At 40.7% G+C, this 18,773-nt stretch overlaps 1 protein-coding gene across 1 annotated transcript in view; it reads right to left on the reverse strand.

Annotated features, from left to right (window-relative positions):
* The window catches only part of VPS45 (vacuolar protein sorting 45 homolog), a 210,755-nt gene that overhangs the window by 106,855 nt on the left and 85,127 nt on the right, over positions 1-18,773 (reverse strand). Inside the window, exons 9-10 of the mRNA XM_053705388.1 lie at positions 15,150-15,284; positions 934-1,047 (exon numbers count right to left, since the gene is read on the reverse strand). Coding sequence (XP_053561363.1) covers positions 934-1,047; positions 15,150-15,284 — 249 coding nt within the window. The remainder of the gene's footprint in view (positions 1-933; positions 1,048-15,149; positions 15,285-18,773) is intronic.

An 18,773-nucleotide genomic window follows, 5' to 3' on the forward strand; every position in this document is an offset into this window, starting at 1 on the left:
AATCAAGATAACATGAGAACAAAGAAAAAATGATAATAGGAGTAAATTAGAAAGTTGCTTAAAATGGTATGCTGTATCATGAAAGAAAAAATGTGGGGTTAGTATCCCTTTAAATAAAAAAATCTTTGCTAAAAAAAAAATCAAAAAAAAAAATCACAAATTGAAAGTGAATACATTACTTAAACATAAGGACCAAAGTGTAAAAGTATTTAGTTCACTACTCCCCTAAGGGAAAGGTCAGAAACGATCCAGTGTACGTGTGCTAGACATAACTCACATCAGCCACATGGTACCTACCAAATTTTGCAGGAGCAATAATCATTTAGGTACTTTAGGATTTTTATTACGCCCCTTGTGGTAACCACATTTTTTTATCTCTTGGTGGTGTCTATTACTATTTTGAATAATGTCAATTTGCAGTAACATTCTAAATTCTTTTCATATTAAATGGACATAAAAAAAAAACAACAACTTTAAAATGTCCCTTTAACTTGTCAAAATGAACACTGCTGGTTATCTAAGACAAGTTAAAGGGACATTAAACACTAAAAACATTTTATGAGCATAGTATTGAGGTTATTCTCTATCTTCCTCTAGTCATGTTAAAGTCTAGCTTTCACTGCATTCCAGTGCTGACGTGTTTGCACTCTCCTTCAGATACCTGCAGTAACGCATAGGTTCCAAAATGGCGGCACCTGGTGCATGAAATGTATTTAGTGTTTAATGTCCCTTTAATACAGGTGAGATATGGCAGCAGTGACTCAGAGTAAAATTCTGGTGCGCAGACCATATCTAGATATGTTTCAAGTGGTCGTGCAATGTACAAACTGTCACTAAAACAGCGAAAGCGTTTTTGCGAATACAAGGGTAATGCAAAAATGCTTGAATTCCAAAACTGAAGCGCACTCGTGCACGGTCTGTAGTATGCGATACCTTCATGTCTGAGATGGACTCCAGCTTCTGCTGTTCTTTGGGCTTCTTCTTCTGGAAATCTTCCATCAGGTTTTTGATGTTGGTTCCAATCTCCCCAAAGTTCAGATACATGTTCTGAGAGGAGAAAAAAAAATCTATTTATCCATCGTTTATATCTATTATCTTCCCGAAAACCTTTATTAAAATGATGAAATGAGCTCACTGCAAATGTTAGGCCCTCCTTTTGGAGACTCAGTGATTATAAGTATTAGTCTCTAAGATTAAAAATTTAAATGCACATAGATTGCATCTTTGAATAGAAACATATTTGCAATCTGCTTGTATTGGTTAAAAATGCTTCTAGTAAAAGTTATCAGTGTTTTAGTGTTAGCATTTTCCTCTGCACGTGCATGTGAAGCACAGCTAGATATTCTCAGTGCACCAGCATTTTAAATACTGCAGTTGCTCAGAGAATGAGTGGGGCTTTTATCATGTCAGCAATTAACAAATTGAGTCATTACCAGATGGTACAAGCACCTAAGGTTCTCTGAGCAAGTGCTGTGTTCAAATTGCTGGTGCACGGAGTATACTTAATACACTTTTGAAACAGCTATAACTTTTACTAGAAGTATTTTTTGCTAATGCATGTATATTACAAAAATGCTTCTATTCAAAACTGAAATGTATCCAAGTGGATTCCAATTTTGGCTGGAACGTCACTTTAAAGGGACGCTGAACCCACATTTTCATTTTCGTGATTCAGATAGACCATGCAATTTTAAGCAACTTTTACTTTTTTCTTCGTTCTCTTGCTATCTAAGGAGTCAGCCAATTTTTGATTCAGAACCCTGGACAGCACTTGTTTATTGGTGGGTGAATTTATCCACCAATCAGCAAGAACAGCCCAGGTTGTTCACCAAAAATGGGCCAGCATCTAAACTTACATTCTTGTTTTTCAAATAAAGATACCAAGAGAATGAAGACATTTTGATAATAGGAGTAAATTAGAAAGTTGCTTAAAATTGCATGCTCTATCTGAATCACGAAAGAAAAAAATTGGGTTCAGTGTACCTTTAAGTAAGGAGGCTAGGGGGGCGGAGCTAGCCAGCAAGCTGAGAGGAAGCTTTCAGCTTAAGCTCTGTGCAAAAAGCATAAAAATAAGCACTTTTTAAGTTGGTTTTGGCACCAAAAGACCTAATCATCAAGACCTGTCAGCTCCTAAACACTTTTGGGAAGCAGCAGGACAAATTTTGGACGTTTTGGAGCAATTTTCGAGCGGTCCGGTTCCCAGGACCAGGCCGAAACTAGGAAAGTCCATGGATGCGGCCTACCCCGGGCCAGCCATAATGGTAGACGCATGAAGGAGTAGCTCCGGATGTAGTTATAGCAAAACCTGAGTGCTTGCTACAGAAAATGCACAGAGAACGGCACTAAGTGGCATCGTAAGCATTTCCTAATCGCTGCCCGACACTGACAGGCTGCAAAAGAAGCGGAGGAGAAGCAACGCAATGGCGCAATGAGAGGGCGGCCTAGAACTAATTAAGCGAAAAGAAGCCACTCCACAGTCAAGATTAGAGATCTCACAGACGGAGGACATATGGCTAGAGCTCCGGTAAGCTACACCATATCTGAAATTACGCCATGATATAGGGCGAAAGGCACAGAGACACTGGGGAAAAGTATATAGGCTGAAACGCCACGTGGGAAGCTACTTCTAGAAAAGGGGCCAGCAAGCAAAAGGATACTATCAAAATACTCTGGGCTATATATATATATAGATGTTTATTGAGAGATTTACTGGAGAAGAAAGAATGCCCCAATGAAGGGAAATAAGGAGAAAACACAGCAGAATGAAGGCATATTAACGTTCACAAGGCATTTAATGTAGCCCACAGGTTCCATATCTTATATAATATAACGAAGGGTGCTCCTTTTTTCTCTTTTTTTTTTTTAGACAACAAAACACAAAAAGCAATAAAAACATAATTTATGCTTACCTGATAAATTCCTTTCTTCTGTTGTGTGATCAGTCCACGGGTCATCATTACTTCTGGGATATAACTCCTCCCCAACAGGAAATGCAAGAGGATTCACCCAGCAGAGCTGCATATAGCTCCTCCCCTCTACGTCAGTCCCAGTCATTCGACCAAGAATCAACGAGAAAGGAGTAACCAAGGGTGAAGTGGTGACTGGAGTATAATTTAAAAGATATTTACCTGCCTTAAAACAGGGCGGGCCGTGGACTGATCACACAACAGAAGAAAGGAATTTATCAGGTAAGCATAAATTATGTTTTCTTCTGTTATGTGTGATCAGTCCACGGGTCATCATTACTTCTGGGATACCAATACCAAAGCAAAAGTACACGGATGACGGGAGGGATAGGCAGGCTCATTATACAGAAGGAACCACTGCCTGAAGAACCTTTCTCCCAAAAATAGCCTCCGAAGAAGCAAAAGTGTCAAATTTGTAAAATTTGGAAAAAGTATGAAGCGAAGACCAAGTTGCAGCCTTGCAAATCTGTTCAACAGAGGCCTCATTCTTAAAGGCCCAAGTGGAAGCCACAGCTCTAGTGGAGTGAGCTGTAATTCTTTCAGGAGGCTGCTGTCCAGCAGTCTCATAGGCTAAACGTATTATGCTACGAAGCCAAAAAGAGAGAGAGGTAGCAGAAGCTTTTTGACCTCTCCTCTGTCCAGAATAAACGACAAACAGGGAAGAAGTTTGGCGAAAATCTTTAGTTGCCTGCAAGTAGAACTTGAGGGCACGAACTACATCCAGATTGTGTAGAAGACGTTCCTTCTTTGAAGAAGGATTTGGACACAAGGATGGAACAACAATCTCTTGATTGATATTCCTGTTAGTGACTACCTTAGGTAAGAACCTAGGTTTAGTACGCAGAACTACCTTGTCTGAGTGAAAAATCAGATAAGGAGAATCACAATGTAAGGCTGATAACTCAGAGACTCTTCGAGCCGAGGAAATAGCCATTAAAAACAGAACTTTCCAAGATAACAATTTTATATCAATGGAATGAAGGGGTTCAAACGGAACACCCTGTAAAACGTTAAGAACTAAGTTTAAACTCCATGGCGGAGCAACAGCTTTAAACACAGGCTTGATCCTAGCTAAAGCCTGACAAAAGGCCTGGACGTCTGGATTTTCTGACAGACGCCTGTGTAACAAGATGGACAGAGCTGAAATCTGTCCCTTTAATGAACTAGCTGATAAACCCTTTTCTAAACCTTCTTGTAGAAAGGACAATATCCTAGCGATCCTAACCTTACTCCAGGAGTAACCTTTGGATTCGCACCAGTATAGGTATTTACGCCATATTTTATGGTAAATCCTTCTGGTAACAGGCTTCCTAGCCTGTATCAGGGTATCAATAACCGACTCAGAAAAACCACGTTTTGATAAAATCAAGCGTTCAATTTCCAAGCAGTCAGCTTCAGAGAAGTTAGATTTTGATGTTTGAATGGACCCTGTATCAGAAGGTCCTGTCTTAGAGGTAGAGACCAAGGCGGACAGGATGACATGTCCACTAGATCTGCATACCAAGTCCTGCGTGGCCATGCAGGCGCTATTAGAATCACTGATGCTCTCTCCTGTTTGATTTTGGCAATCAATCGAGGAAGCAGCGGGAAGGGTGGAAACACATAAGCCATCCCGAAGTTCCAAGGTGCTGTCAAAGCATCTATCAGAACCGCTCCCGGATCCCTGGATCTGGACCCGTAGAGAGGAAGTTTGGCGTTCTGGCGAGACGCCATGAGATCTATCTCTGGTTTGCCCCAACGTCGAAGTATTTGGGCAAAGACCTCCGGATGAAGTTCCCACTCCCCCGGATGAAAAGTCTGGCGACTCAAGAAATCCGCCTCCCAGTTCTCCACTCCCGGGATGTGGATTGCTGACAGGTGGCAAGAGTGAGACTCTGCCCAGCGAATTATCTTTGATACTTCCATCATTGCTAGGGAGCTTCTTGTCCCTCCCTGATGGTTGATGTAAGCTACAGTCGTGATGTTGTCCGACTGAAACCTGATGAACCCCCGAGTTGTTAATTGGGGCCAAGCCAGAAGGGCATTGAGAACTGCTCTCAATTCCAGGATGTTTATTGGAAGGAGACTCTCCTCCTGATTCCATAGTCCCTGAGCCTTCAGAGAATTCCAGACAGCGCCCCAACCTAGTAGGCTGGCGTCTGTTGTTACAATTGTCCAGTCTGGCCTGCTGAATGGCATCCCCCTGGACAGGTGTGGCCGATAAAGCCACCATAGAAGAGAATTTCTGGTCTCTTGATTCAGATTCAGAGTAGGGGACAAATCTGAGTAATCCCCATTCCACTGACTTAGCATGCACAATTGCAGCGGTCTGAGGTGTAGGCGTGCAAAAGGTACTATGTCCATTGCCGCTACCATTAAGCCGATCACCTCCATGCATTGAGCTACTGACGGGTGTTGAATGGAATGAAGGACACGGCATGCATTTTGAAGCTTTGTTAACCTGTCTTCTGTCAGGTAAATCTTCATTTCTACAGAATCTATAAGAGTCCCCAAGAATGGAACTCTTGTGAGAGGAAAAAGAGAACTCTTCTTTTCGTTCACTTTCCATCCATGCGACCTTAGAAATGCCAGAACTAACTCTGTATGAGACTTGGCAGTTTGAAAGCTTGAAGCTTGTATTAGAATGTCGTCTAGGTACGGAGCTACCGAAATCCCTCGCGGTCTTAGTACCGCCAGAAGGGCACCCAGAACCTTTGTGAAGATTCTTGGAGCCGTAGCCAATCCGAATGGAAGAGCTACAAACTGGTAGTGCCTGTCTAAGAAGGCAAACCTTAGATACCGGTGATGATCTTTGTGAATCGGTATGTGAAGGTAAGCATCTTTTAAATCCACTGTGGTCATGTACTGACCCTTTTGGATCATGGGTAAGATTGTCCGAATAGTTTCCATTTTGAACGATGGAACTCTTAGGAATTTGTTTAGAATCTTTAAATCTAAGATTGGCCTGAAAGTTCCCTCTTTTTTGGGAACCACAAACAGGTTTGAGTAGAACCCTTGTCCTTGTTCCGACCGCGGAACCGGATGGATCACTCCCATTAATAACAGATCTTGTACACAGCGTAGAAACGCTTCTTTCTTTATCTGGTTTGTTGACAACCTTGACAGATGAAATCTCCCTCTTGGGGGAGATAATTTGAAGTCTAGAAGGTATCCCTGAGATATGATCTAGCGCCCAGGGATCCTGAACATCTCTTGCCCAGGCCTGGGCGAAGAGAGAAAGTCTGCCCCCCACTAGATCCGGTCCCGGATCGGGGGCTCTCGGTTCATGCTGTCTTTGGGGCAGCAGCAGGTTTCCTGGCCTGCTTGCTCTTGTTCCAGGACTGGTTAGGCTTCCAGCCTTGCCTGTAACGAGCAACAGCTCCCTCCTGTTTTGGTGCAGTGGAGGTTGATGCTGCTCCTGTTTTGAAATTCCGAAAGGGACGAAAATTAGACTGTCTAGCCTTAGCTTTGGCTTTGTCTTGAGGTAGGGCGTGGCCCTTACCTCCTGTAATGTCAGCGATAATTTCTTTCAAACCGGGCCCAAATAAAGACTGCCCCTTGAAAGGTATATTAAGTAATTTGGACTTAGAAGTAACATCAGCTGACCAGGATTTTAGCCACAGCGCCCTACGTGCCTGTATGGCGAATCCTGAGTTCTTAGCCGTAAGTTTGGTTAAATGTACTACGGCCTCCGAAATGAATGAATTAGCTAGTTTAAGGACTCTAAGCCTGTCCGTAATGTCGTCTAGCGTAGATGAACTAAGGTTCTCTTCCAGAGACTCAATCCAAAATGCTGCCGCAGCCGTAATCGGCGCGATACATGCAAGGGGTTGCAATATAAAACCTTGTTGAACAAACATTTTCTTAAGGTAACCCTCTAATTTTTTATCCATTGGATCTGAAAAAGCACAGCTATCCTCCACCGGGATAGTGGTACGCTTAGCTAAAGTAGAAACTGCTCCCTCCACCTTAGGGACCGTTTGCCATAAGTCCCGAGTGGTGGTGTCTATTGGAAACATCTTTCTAAATATTGGAGGGGGTGAGAACGGCACACCGGGTCTATCCCACTCCTTAGTAACAATTTCAGTTAGTCTCTTAGGTATAGGAAAAACGTCAGTACTCGCCGGTACCGCAAAGTATTTATCCAACCTACACAGTTTCTCTGGTATTGCAACGGTGTTACAATCATTGAGAGCTGCTAAGACCTCCCCTAGTAATACACGGAGGTTCTCCAATTTAAATTTAAAATTTGAAATATCTGAATCCAATCTGTTTGGATCAGAACCGTCACCTACAGAATGAAGCTCTCCGTCCTCATGCTCTGCAAGCTGTGACGCAGTATCAGACATGGCCCTAGTATTGTCAGCGCACTCTGTTCTCACCCCAGAGTGATCACGCTTGCCTCTTAGTTCTGGTAATTTAGACAAAACTTCAGTCATAACAGTAGCCATATCTTGTAATGTTATCTGTAATGGCCGCCCAGATGTACTAGGCGCCATAATATCACGCACCTCCCGGGCGGGAGATGCAGGTACTGCCGCGTGAGGCGAGTTAGTCGGCATAACTCTCCCCTCGCTGTTTGGTGAAATTTGTTCAAATTGTACAGATTGACTTTTATTTAAAGTAGCATCAATACAGTTAGTACATAAATTTCTATTGGGCTCCACCTTGGCATTGGAACAAATGACACAGATATCTTCCTCTGAGTCAGACATGTTTAACACACTAGCAATAAACTTGCAACTTGGTTATAATCTTTTTTAGCAAAAACGTACTGTGCCTCAAAGAGGTACTAAACGATTAAATGACAGTTGAAATAATGAACTGAAAAACAGTTATAGCATCAAACTTTAAAACAACACAACTTTTAGCAAAGGTTTGTTCCCATTAGAAAAATAACAATAATTAAATTTGACATAAAAATTACAGAGCAACGTTTTTATTCACAGTCAATATAAAATTCTCACAGCTCTGCTGAGAGAATCTACCTCCCTCCAAAGAAGTTTGAAGACCCCTGAGATCTGTCAGAGATGAACCGGATCATGCAGGAAATATAAGAGTAACTGACTGGAATTTTTTGATGCGTAGCAAAGAGCGCCAAAAACGGCCCCTCCCCCTCACACACAGCAGTGAAGAGAAACGAAACTGTCACAATTAAAACCAAACAACTGCCAAGTGGAAAATAATGCCCAAATATTTATTCACTCAGTACCTCAGAAATGTAAACGATTCTACATTCCAGCAAAAACGTTTAACATGATAAATACTTATTAAAAGGATTAGTGACTTTTAACAGAGTAGTTCCGGTGAAATACCATCCCCAGAATACTGAAGTGTATACATACATGTCATTATAACGGTATGGCAGGATTTTCTCATCAATTCCATTCAGAAAATAAAAACTGCTACATACCTCAATGCAGATTCATCTGCCCGCTGTCCCCTGATCTGAAGCTTTTACCTCCCTCAGATGGCCGAGAACAGCAATATGATCTTAACTACTCCGGTTAAAATCATAGTAAAAAACTCTGGTAGATTCTTCCTCAAACTCTGCCAGAGAAGTAATAACACGCTCCGGTGCTATTGTAAAATAACAAACTTTTGATTGAAGTCATAAAAACTAAGTATAATCACCATAGTCCTCTCACACATCCTATCTAGTCGTTGGGTGCAAGAGAATGACTGGGACTGACGTAGAGGGGAGGAGCTATATGCAGCTCTGCTGGGTGAATCCTCTTGCATTTCCTGTTGGGGAGGAGTTATATCCCAGAAGTAATGATGACCCGTGGACTGATCACACATAACAGAAGAAAACCCTATTATGTGCTACTGAAAGAAGAAGTGATTACAAACATTAAGAAAAAGGGACTATATATATACTATAAAGCTTTAACAGCATTCTCTACCTCTCTTGCCTTATTTTTCTAAGCAGATAAGGGGAAAGGGAAAAGACAAAATACAATCTCATTGGCATAACTTTGCAAAACACAGCATGGCAGCCAGAAGACAAAATAAACCAGCAACTCCACTCAAAACAGTAGCTGTGCAGGATTTCTTTAAACTCTCTAAAGGAGATAAAACCAAAGATAAAGGAGACATACTACCAGAAGAGGAAATGGAGTCTGATGGGGAATCAATAATAGCTGAGGAATCCCATGCCCCAGTCACTAAAGCTGACATTACCAATCTAGTCTCTAAACAGGACATCACTTCAATTTTTGATAAGATGTGGGAGAAAATGGACACACTTCAGACTACTGTAACAAACAGTTTAGCTGAGATTAAGAACGATATCACTAGTCTGGGCACAAGGGTTGAGTCCCTGGAGGAGAAGGAGGAGACCATGGAGGAAGAGATAACAGCAGTCTTGCAACAAATTTCTGAACAAAAACAAGAACTAGCAGAAGTTAATGAAAAATTAGAAGACCTAGAAAATAGGAATAGAAGATGTAATATTCGACTAAAGGGTATTCCGGAATCCATAACAACACCAGATCTAACTTCCTATTTACTACAACTCTTTCAAGCAGTCACAGGATCTTCGGAGGAAGGAAAGTTTCAGATGGACAGAGCTCATAGAGCTCTGAGAGCTAAACCGAGGGACACGGAACCTCCAAGGGATGTGATCACCAAACTACTGAGATTTCCTGAAAAAGAGGAGATCATGCTGGCGGCGAGGAAAAACCCCACCTTCAAGTTCAAAGGGACTGTTGTACAACTATATCAGGATTTATGTATCAAGACACTACAAAAAAGGTCTTCCCTTCGTCCTCTAACACAGCTATTGCGGAAGAACCAGATCATATACAGATGGGGATTCCCCTTTGCCCTCCATATACACCATGAAGGGAAAACAATTACGCTCAAAGATAAACAAGATATTCCAGGGATCTGTCAGATACTTAAACTAGAGTGCCCAGAGGATCCAGATAATCAACAGGATAACAACAGAAGACCCCCTCGACAACAGAGAGGAATCCAACAAACTGAGAGATGGACAAAAGTTCCCAAAAGAAAACAAAGACCTTGAAGGACTAACCAGAGACAAAAATGAGACGGTATTTATGTAGACTTTTGTGCTTCTAAACCTTCTCCTACAATAGGGAGGAGAGTACATAATCTGGGGGCATAATGTTTACGATTCACTGTAAGCCTATGATGGTAAATAGGTGACACAGGTGTGAGCCCCCTGATGTGGGGTAGGATCCAGTTTATGCAATGTGAATTGTTTGAAATTCTTTGACATCAGTTGATTAGGTTAATTACAATAGATAAAAGATGAATAGGTATTAAATCAAATCTGCTATATCTAATGTTATACAGTTTATAACCAGGGCTAGATAAGCCAGTTCGCTTAGTTTCTAGAGCACTCATGTTTTAATATGTATAGGGTGCAATCCAGCAGTTTTTGTTAACATAACTACATATCCAACTAAAGTGAAATGTTCGGGTGGAAGTTAAAACACCAGACAAATATTAATGTTGTATATATGATTGTGACTATGTTTAAAATTGGGTTATTTTTGTTTATTTCAAGTTCCGTTGAGCAGTATAATGAAAAATTTTCTCTCCAGAAAACTGAAAATCAGAATAACAAAAACAGAAGTGAGGATGAGGAGGACGTACTATTCAGGTATAGGGGGATGAGGAGGGGGGACACTACATATGGCAGCTAAGTTACATATCATATCCCACAATGTACGGGGTCTAAACACAGACACAAAAAGGAAAACAGCGATCACACAATACTTAAACTTGGGGGCCAAAATCATATTCCTCCAGGAGACACATTTCGTCCAACAACAAATCCCTAGACACTGGTCAAAACATTTTCAGCAACATTTTCATGCCACCGCTGATAGCAAAAAAAGGGGGGTATCTATCCTCATACACAACTCACTCCAATTCACTAAGGAAGAGATCATAAAGGACAAGGAGGGAAGGTATATTATAGTAAGGGGTAATTTACAGGGAGCACAGGTCACACTGTGCAACTTATACGCTCCTAACGAACAACAACATACCTTTTTTACAAATCTATCCCACATCCTGACCCAATGGTCGCAAACAAAAATTATTTTAGCAGGTGACTTTAATATAAACTTAAGTACAACTAGGAAGGACACTTCATCCAAAATTTCTAGCAAACAGTTAAGACTAAACTCTATCTCTAAATCCATTAGAGACACACTAGAGAGCCACAATATTTTGGATACATGGACAACACTATATGGCCAGACCTCGGACCATACATATTACTCACCTGCACACAAATTATACACTAAACTGGACTATATTTACATTAGCCAAATTCTGCTACCCAACCTAACATTTTCTAAAATTCACGCCTCAGTATGGTCTGACCATTCTATTATACAAATACAACTAGACGGCATAATAAATGTAAACAGACAGAGATCATGGACGTATGATCCAGTGCTCTTAAAACAGCCAAACATACAATCTACAATTCTCGGACACCTTAAAGAGTACTGGAGTATAAACACTAATTCTCTAAGCAGTCCGAGCATTATATGGGCAGCCCATAAGCCATTCATTAGAGGCATGTTGATCAAAGAAAAAGCAAAACACCTGAAAAAGATTAGAAGTACGGTAGACACCCTACAGCGAGACATTGAGGACTTAGAGAGAACACATAGATCCACCAAGACCCAAGCAATTTTAGAACAATTAACACAAAAAAGGAAAGACCTGAATAAAATCTTAAATGATAATTCCCTTAGAGCACTACATAAACTGAAAACATTTTATTTTCTACACGCAAATAAACCTGACAGATATCTAGCCCACAAGCTGAGGGAAAGGACAAAAACTATGTCTATCCGACAAATACAAAAAACAGACGGGACAGTAACATCAAACCCACAAGAAATTACAGATTGCTTCGCACATTATTATGAGACGCTCTATAATGGGCATACAGCACAACATACCACCCAAACAGAACTTATCAAGTCCCAACTTTTAGAGAAAGCAGATATGCCCAAATTAGATAAAGATGGGGTAGAGGCGTTGGAGGCAGAGATTACAATGCAGGAAATAAGTCTAGCAATAAAAGACCTCAAAAATGGCAAAGCGCCCGGACCAGACGGGTTTTTGGGAGAATACTACAAATTTTACAAAACAAATCTGTTACCACATATACATAAATTTTGTAATGATATTTTGGGGGGGGCCCAGATCCCACCAGACCTACTAAGAGCTAAGATAGTAGTAATCCCGAAACCAGGAAAAAACCCTAAACTACCCCAAAATTATAGGCCAATTTCGTTAATTAACCAAGATGTGAAAATTTTCACAAAAATCTTAGCGAATAGACTAAAGCTATATCTCCCCTCACTGATTCACCCCGACCAAGTCGGTTTCTTAAGGATAGGGAAGCCCCTGACAATGTACGACGTACTATAGCCCTGGTGGAGTATTTGGAGAAAACGGAAACGCCTTCTCTGCTCCTTTCACTGGACGCGGAGAAGGCGTTTGACAGGGTGGACTGGTTATACATGCTAGACATTCTAAAACATGTGGGATTCGGAGACAAATTCATTAAGGCAATAAAGAGTCTATATTCAGCACCTACAGCCACGATAAGAGCAGCAGGGTATCAATCAAGGCCCATTAATATATTAAATGGCACACGACAGGGATGTCCGTTGTCACCCCTTTTGTTTGCCCTTTGCGTGGAGCCTTTAGCAGCTTGCATTAGGACCAACACAGATATTAAGGGAATCCAACTAGAAAAGGGGGAACACAAATTAACTTTATTTGCGGACGATATTTTACTTACGCTCACAAAACCTTTGAGGTCCCTCCCTAATCTGTATCAATTAATAGATGAATTCTCCAGGGTCTCGGGGTTCAAAATTAACTCAGACAAATGTGAGGCTCTCCCATTGTCAATACCGACACATACACAAAAATTAATAGAAGCCAATTTCGACTTTAAATGGGCTAAAAACGCAATTAAATACCTGGGGGTACAAATTACATCCTCACCGGAAACCTTATACAAAGCAAATTATCCTCCTCTCTTTAAAACTATAAGAAACGATATAAGAAAGTGGCGGAAGGGCAGTTTTTCATGGTACGGTAGACTAGTGGCAGTAAAGATGAATGTGCTTCCTAGATTACTATATCTGTTTAGAGCTCTACCTATCAAAGTCCCGCAAAAGGATCTGGAAGATTTGCAGTCAGAAATAATTAGATTTATAAGAGGCAATAAAGCGGCCAGAATTGCTGCACACATACTCAAACAGCATAAACACTTAGGAGGCATAGGTGTGCCCAATTTGGTGGACTATTATCAGGCAGCCAGATTAGCACAGACTACATTAATAGTTAAGGGCTGCAGAGGTCTTACATGGCCTGGCATCGAAGCAGACATAGGAGGCTATAGTAACCCAATAGACATTATATGGAACCTCAATACGCAAACACAGAAGTCACAGCAAAAACTGAAGATCACAGAGGAAACTAAGCAGCTATGGCATCAATTGACTAAAACACTGAAACTCATTCCACAGCAATCCACGACAATACCACTTAGAGCACTGATACACATAGATTTTCAAAGACAAGTAGCCAAATGGGAGAATAAGGGACTCTACAGAGTAGCGGACGTCTTAGATAAAGGAAAAGTGATGACATATACACAGATAAAAGAAAAAATACACCCAGTCACTTTACCATGGTTTTTATATCTCCAGGTATCCAGTGCAATCAATAAATATAGGCAAGGCCATATACCCGCTACACTCACTACCCTAGAACAGCTTACAAAATCATCAGATAGGGGAAAAAAAGTAATATCGCGGCTAGATTTAGCGCTGCAGGAAGCCAAAAACAAAACAAAACCGAAGTTACATGAGAACTGGGAAATAGACTTAGAAGCTCGGTACGAGAAAGAGGAATGGCGGAATATTTATGCTAGTATCAGTAAGGGATTAATAGGAGCAGACCTCATAGAGAACGCACTTAAGACTTCATATCGATGGTATCTCACACCTTTGAAATCGTCACATTACACTCCTCAGGATAGCAGATCATGTTACAGGGGATGTTCAGAGATTGGATCCTATATCCATATGTGGTGGGATTGTCCAAAAATAAAACCTACATGGCATAAACTTGAAAACCTCCTCATAAAAATGTTAGGAGATACATTTAAGCTAACAGCATCACAGGCTTTACTACATGTTCCACAGGAATCGTTAAATTCGGCGGTTAATACACTGATCAACATTTTATGTACAGCCACAAGACTCTGTATAGCCAGGTACTGGAAGGTAGGAGCGCCTGGATGGTCAGAAGTAATAGATAAAATAGAAGGCATTTATGCAATGTCTGAGTCAGCAGCATGGATACAGAGCAAGATGGGGCACTTTCAGAATATTTGGGTACATTGGATAATGAATAAACACGGAGCTCGTAGGATCACTGATCTGGGTCAGGAGGGAACACAGAATGCTTAAGGGAATAAAAGCTTAGGGCCGTAATACTCCTCATCCATCAGAAAAACAGTTAGTGTGAGAGAATAACCAGTGGTAACAAATACCGAAATCAAAAAGGAAAAATGTAGATAATAAAGTAAGAGACATTATTGACTGCTCAACGGGAAGAATTAATGTTTTAATTTTGTTAAACATTTGGTTTGTTGTTAAAGTTAGAGGGGAGGGGGGGAGGGGAGGGGATAGTTATACAAAAATAAAGGATGTTTACACCGTAAAGCATAGATTGACCATTGTTAAACTCTAAAATGCTATTGTCATGATTGATATGTTGTGATACGTACCAATAAAAAATATTTCAACCTAAGTAAGGAGGCTAATCATAAATACAAGTTATTTGGAACATAAAAAACAATGAGTATTGAAGCCACATTTGACAAACAAAAACAATAGAAGTGGCCTTTATTTATATTCCAATTCTACTAAATCTTGCAATAAAAAAGAAATTATGATTTATGCTACAACTCTTCTCATAGCTACGCAGAGCACATACATTGGCGCAGAACAGAGCACTTTCACTGGCGCAGAACAGAGCACTTACACTGGCGCAGAACAGGGCACTTACACTGGCGCAGAACAGGGCACTTACACTGGCGCAGAACAGGGCAATTACACTGCATAGAACACTTACACTGGCGCAGAACAGGGCACTTACACTGGCACAGAACAGGGCACTTACATTGGCGTAGAACTCGTCGTTTTCAGCAGACAACACGACTTCCTTCAGATCTTTACTGATACCAGGTACCCGGGACAGGTCAATACGATTGTTGTTTATCCCCAGTAACTCATGGACCATGGCTTGGTACGTCCACTGCAGGACAAGACATGCAAAGAAAAACATGTTACAGATGTTAAGTGTTAACATTTTGTTTACAGCAAATGTCTAACTGCAAATCCAAATAACATGTCACTGGTGAATTAAGGAGACAGTTAAAGGGACACTAAAACCAATTTGTTTCTTTAATGATTCCGATAGAGCATGGAATTTTAAGCAACTTTCTAATTTACTCCTATTATGTATTTTGCTTCGTCCTCTTGCTATCTTTATTTAAGAGCAGGAATGTAAAGCTCAGAAACTAGCCCATTTTCGGTTCAGAACATGGGTTTTGCTTGCTTATTGGTGGCTAAATGTAGCCACCAATAAGCAAGCGCTATCCAGGGTGCTGCACCTAAAATGAGCTGGCTCCTAAGCTTTATATTCCTGCTTTTTAAATAAAGATAGCAAGAGGATGAAGAAAATTTAATAATAGGAGTAAATTAGAAAGTTGCTTAAAATTCCATGCTCTATCGGAATCTAATCTGAATCATAAAATAAAAATTTTAGGTTTATTATCAATTTAAATCAAAATGAACACCTTTGTGATTCCGATAGAGCATATCATTTTAAACAACTTTCAAATTTACTGCTATTATCAAATGTTTTCTTTTCTCTGAATCTTTTGTTGAAAAGGTAGGCTCAGTACTAGCAATGCACTACTGGGAGCTAGCTGCCGATTGGTGGCTGCACACATGTATTCTTCTTGTCACTGGCTCACACAATGTGTTTAGTTAGCAACCAGTAGTGCATTGCTGCTCCCTCAGGATACCAAAAGAATGAAGAAAATTTGAGAACAGAAGTAAATTGGAGAGTTGTTTAAAACTGCACACTCAAATTATGAAAGAAACAAAAATTGGTTTCATGTCTCTTTAATTCATCCATCTGTGATCAACCACCCATTTTAACCAAGTGAAGTAGTGTTCTTAAATTCTTGTTGTGGCTCGGTCCCTTCTACCTCTGCTATCAATATTAGCTATTATTAAAATGGACAGTCTACACCAGAATATTTATTATTTAAAAGATAGATAATCCCTTTATTACCCATTCCCCAGTTATAATAATACGCATTTTACCTCTGTGATTACCTTTTATTTAAGCCTCTGCAAACTGCCCCCTTATTTAAGTTCTTTTGACAGACATGCATTTTAGCCAATCAGTGCGGGCTCCTAGGAACTCCACGTGCGTGAGTACAGTGTTATCTATATGAAACACAAACTAACACCCTCTAGTGGTGAAAAATTGTCAAAATGCCCTGAGCTAAGAGGCGGCCTTAAAGGGCTTTGAAATTAGCATATGAACCTCCTAAATTTAGCTTTCAACTAAGAATACCAAGAGAACAAAGCAAAATTGGTGATAAAAACATAATTTATGCTTACCTGATAAATGTATTTCTCTTGTGGTGTATCCAGTCCACGGATCATCCATTACTTGTGGGATATTCTCATTCCCAACAGGAAGTTGCAAGAGGACACCCACTGCAGAGCTGTCTATATAGCTCCTCCCCTCACTACCATATCCAGTCATTCGACCGAAAACAAGCAGAGAAAGGAGAAACCATAGGGTGCAGTGGTGACTGTAGTTTAAAATTAAAAAATACCTGCCTTAAAATGACAGGGTGGGCCGTGGACTGGATACACCACAAGAGAAATAAATTTATCAGGTAAGCATAAATTATGTTTTCTCTTGTAAGGTGTATCCCGTCCACGGATCATCCATTACTTGTGGGATACCAATACCAAAGCTAAAGTACACGGATGAAGGGAGGGACCAGGCAGGTACCACTGCCTGTAAAACCTTTCTCCCAAAAATAGCCTCCGAAGAAGCAAAAGTATCAAATTTGTAGAATTTTGAAAAGGTGTGAAGCGAAGACCAAGTCGCCGCCTTGCAAATCTGTTCAACAGAAGCCTCATTTTCAAGGCCCATGTGGAAGCCACAGCTCTAGTAGAATGAGCTGTAATCCTTTCTGGAGGCTGCTGGCCAGCAGTCTCATAGGCTAAGCGGATTATGCTTCTTAGCCAAAAGAAAGAGAGGTTGCCGAAGCCTTTTGACCTCTCCTCTGTCCAAAGTAGACAACAAACAAAGCAGATGTTTGACGAAAATCTTTAGTAGCTTGTAAGTAAAACTTTAAAGCACGAACCACGTACAGATTGTGTAATAGATGCTCCTTCTTTGAAGAAGGATTAGGACACAAAGACGGAACAACAATCTCTTGATTGATATTCTTATTAGATACCACCTTAGGTAAAAACCCAGGTTTGGTACGCAGAACTACCTTATCTGCTAGGAAGATCAGATAAGGAGAATCACATTGTAAGGCAGATAACTCGGAAACTCTACGAGCTGAGGAAATAGCTACCAAAAAAAGAAAAGATAAAAGTTTGATATCTATGGAATGAAGAGGTTCAAACGGAACCCCCTGAAGAACTTTAAGAACCAAATTTAAGCTCCAAGGTGGAGCAACAGGTTTAAACACAGGCTTGATTCTAACTAAAGCCTGACAAAATGCCTGAACGTCTGGGGCATCCGCCAGAAGCTTGTGCAAAAGAATAGATAACGCAGAAATCTGTCCCTTTAAGGAACTAGCTAACAATCCTTTCTCCAATCCTTCTTGGAGAAAAGATAATATCCTGGGAATCCTGATCTTACTCCACGAGTAGCCTTAGATTCACACCAATAAAGATATTTACGCCATATTTTATGATAGATTTTCCTGGTGACAGGCTTCCGTGCCTGAATCAAGGTATCAATGACTGACTCAGAGAAACCACGCTTTGATAAAATCAAGCGTTCAATCTCCAGGCAGTCAACCTCAGAGAAATTAGATTTGGATGGTTGAAAGGACCTTGAATTAGAAGGTCCTGTCTCAGCGGCAGAGTCCATGGTGGAAAGGATGACATGTCCACCAGATCTGCATACCAAGTCCTGCGTGGCCACGCAGGCGCTATCAAGATCACTGATGCTCTCTCCTGCTTGACTTCGGCAATCAGACGAGGGAGCAGAGGAAACGGTGGAAACACATAAGCCAGGTTGAAGGACCAAGGTGATGCTAGAGCATCTATCAGCATTGCCTTGGGGTCCCTGGACCTGGATCCGTAACAAGGAAGCTTGGCGTTCTGGCGAGACGCCATGAGAATAGATGCAAGCAAAGGTTGGAGGAGATGGCTGACAAATTTATCAATAGAGGGTATCCAATATCACTAATTAAGGAACAACTAGATGTAGTTAATAATAAAGAATTACCTAAAAGGTACAAAAGTAAAGAAACAGATCGTCTAGTGTTTGTAACACAGTTCAATGAATTTAGTCAGAAGATCAATGGTATTTTAAGAAAGCATTGGCACATCCTAAGGGACTGTAACCCTCAAGTGAATGAGTTTAAAGAAAATTTTATGACAGCATACAGAAGAAATAGAAGTATCAAAGATAGCCTTGTACATTCAGATATAGGCAGCAACAGATTGAACATACAGAAGACTATAGGCC

The sequence above is a fragment of the Bombina bombina genome, chromosome 1 (genome assembly GCF_027579735.1).
Source record: "Bombina bombina isolate aBomBom1 chromosome 1, aBomBom1.pri, whole genome shotgun sequence".
Lineage (NCBI taxonomy): Eukaryota > Metazoa > Chordata > Amphibia > Anura > Bombinatoridae > Bombina > Bombina bombina.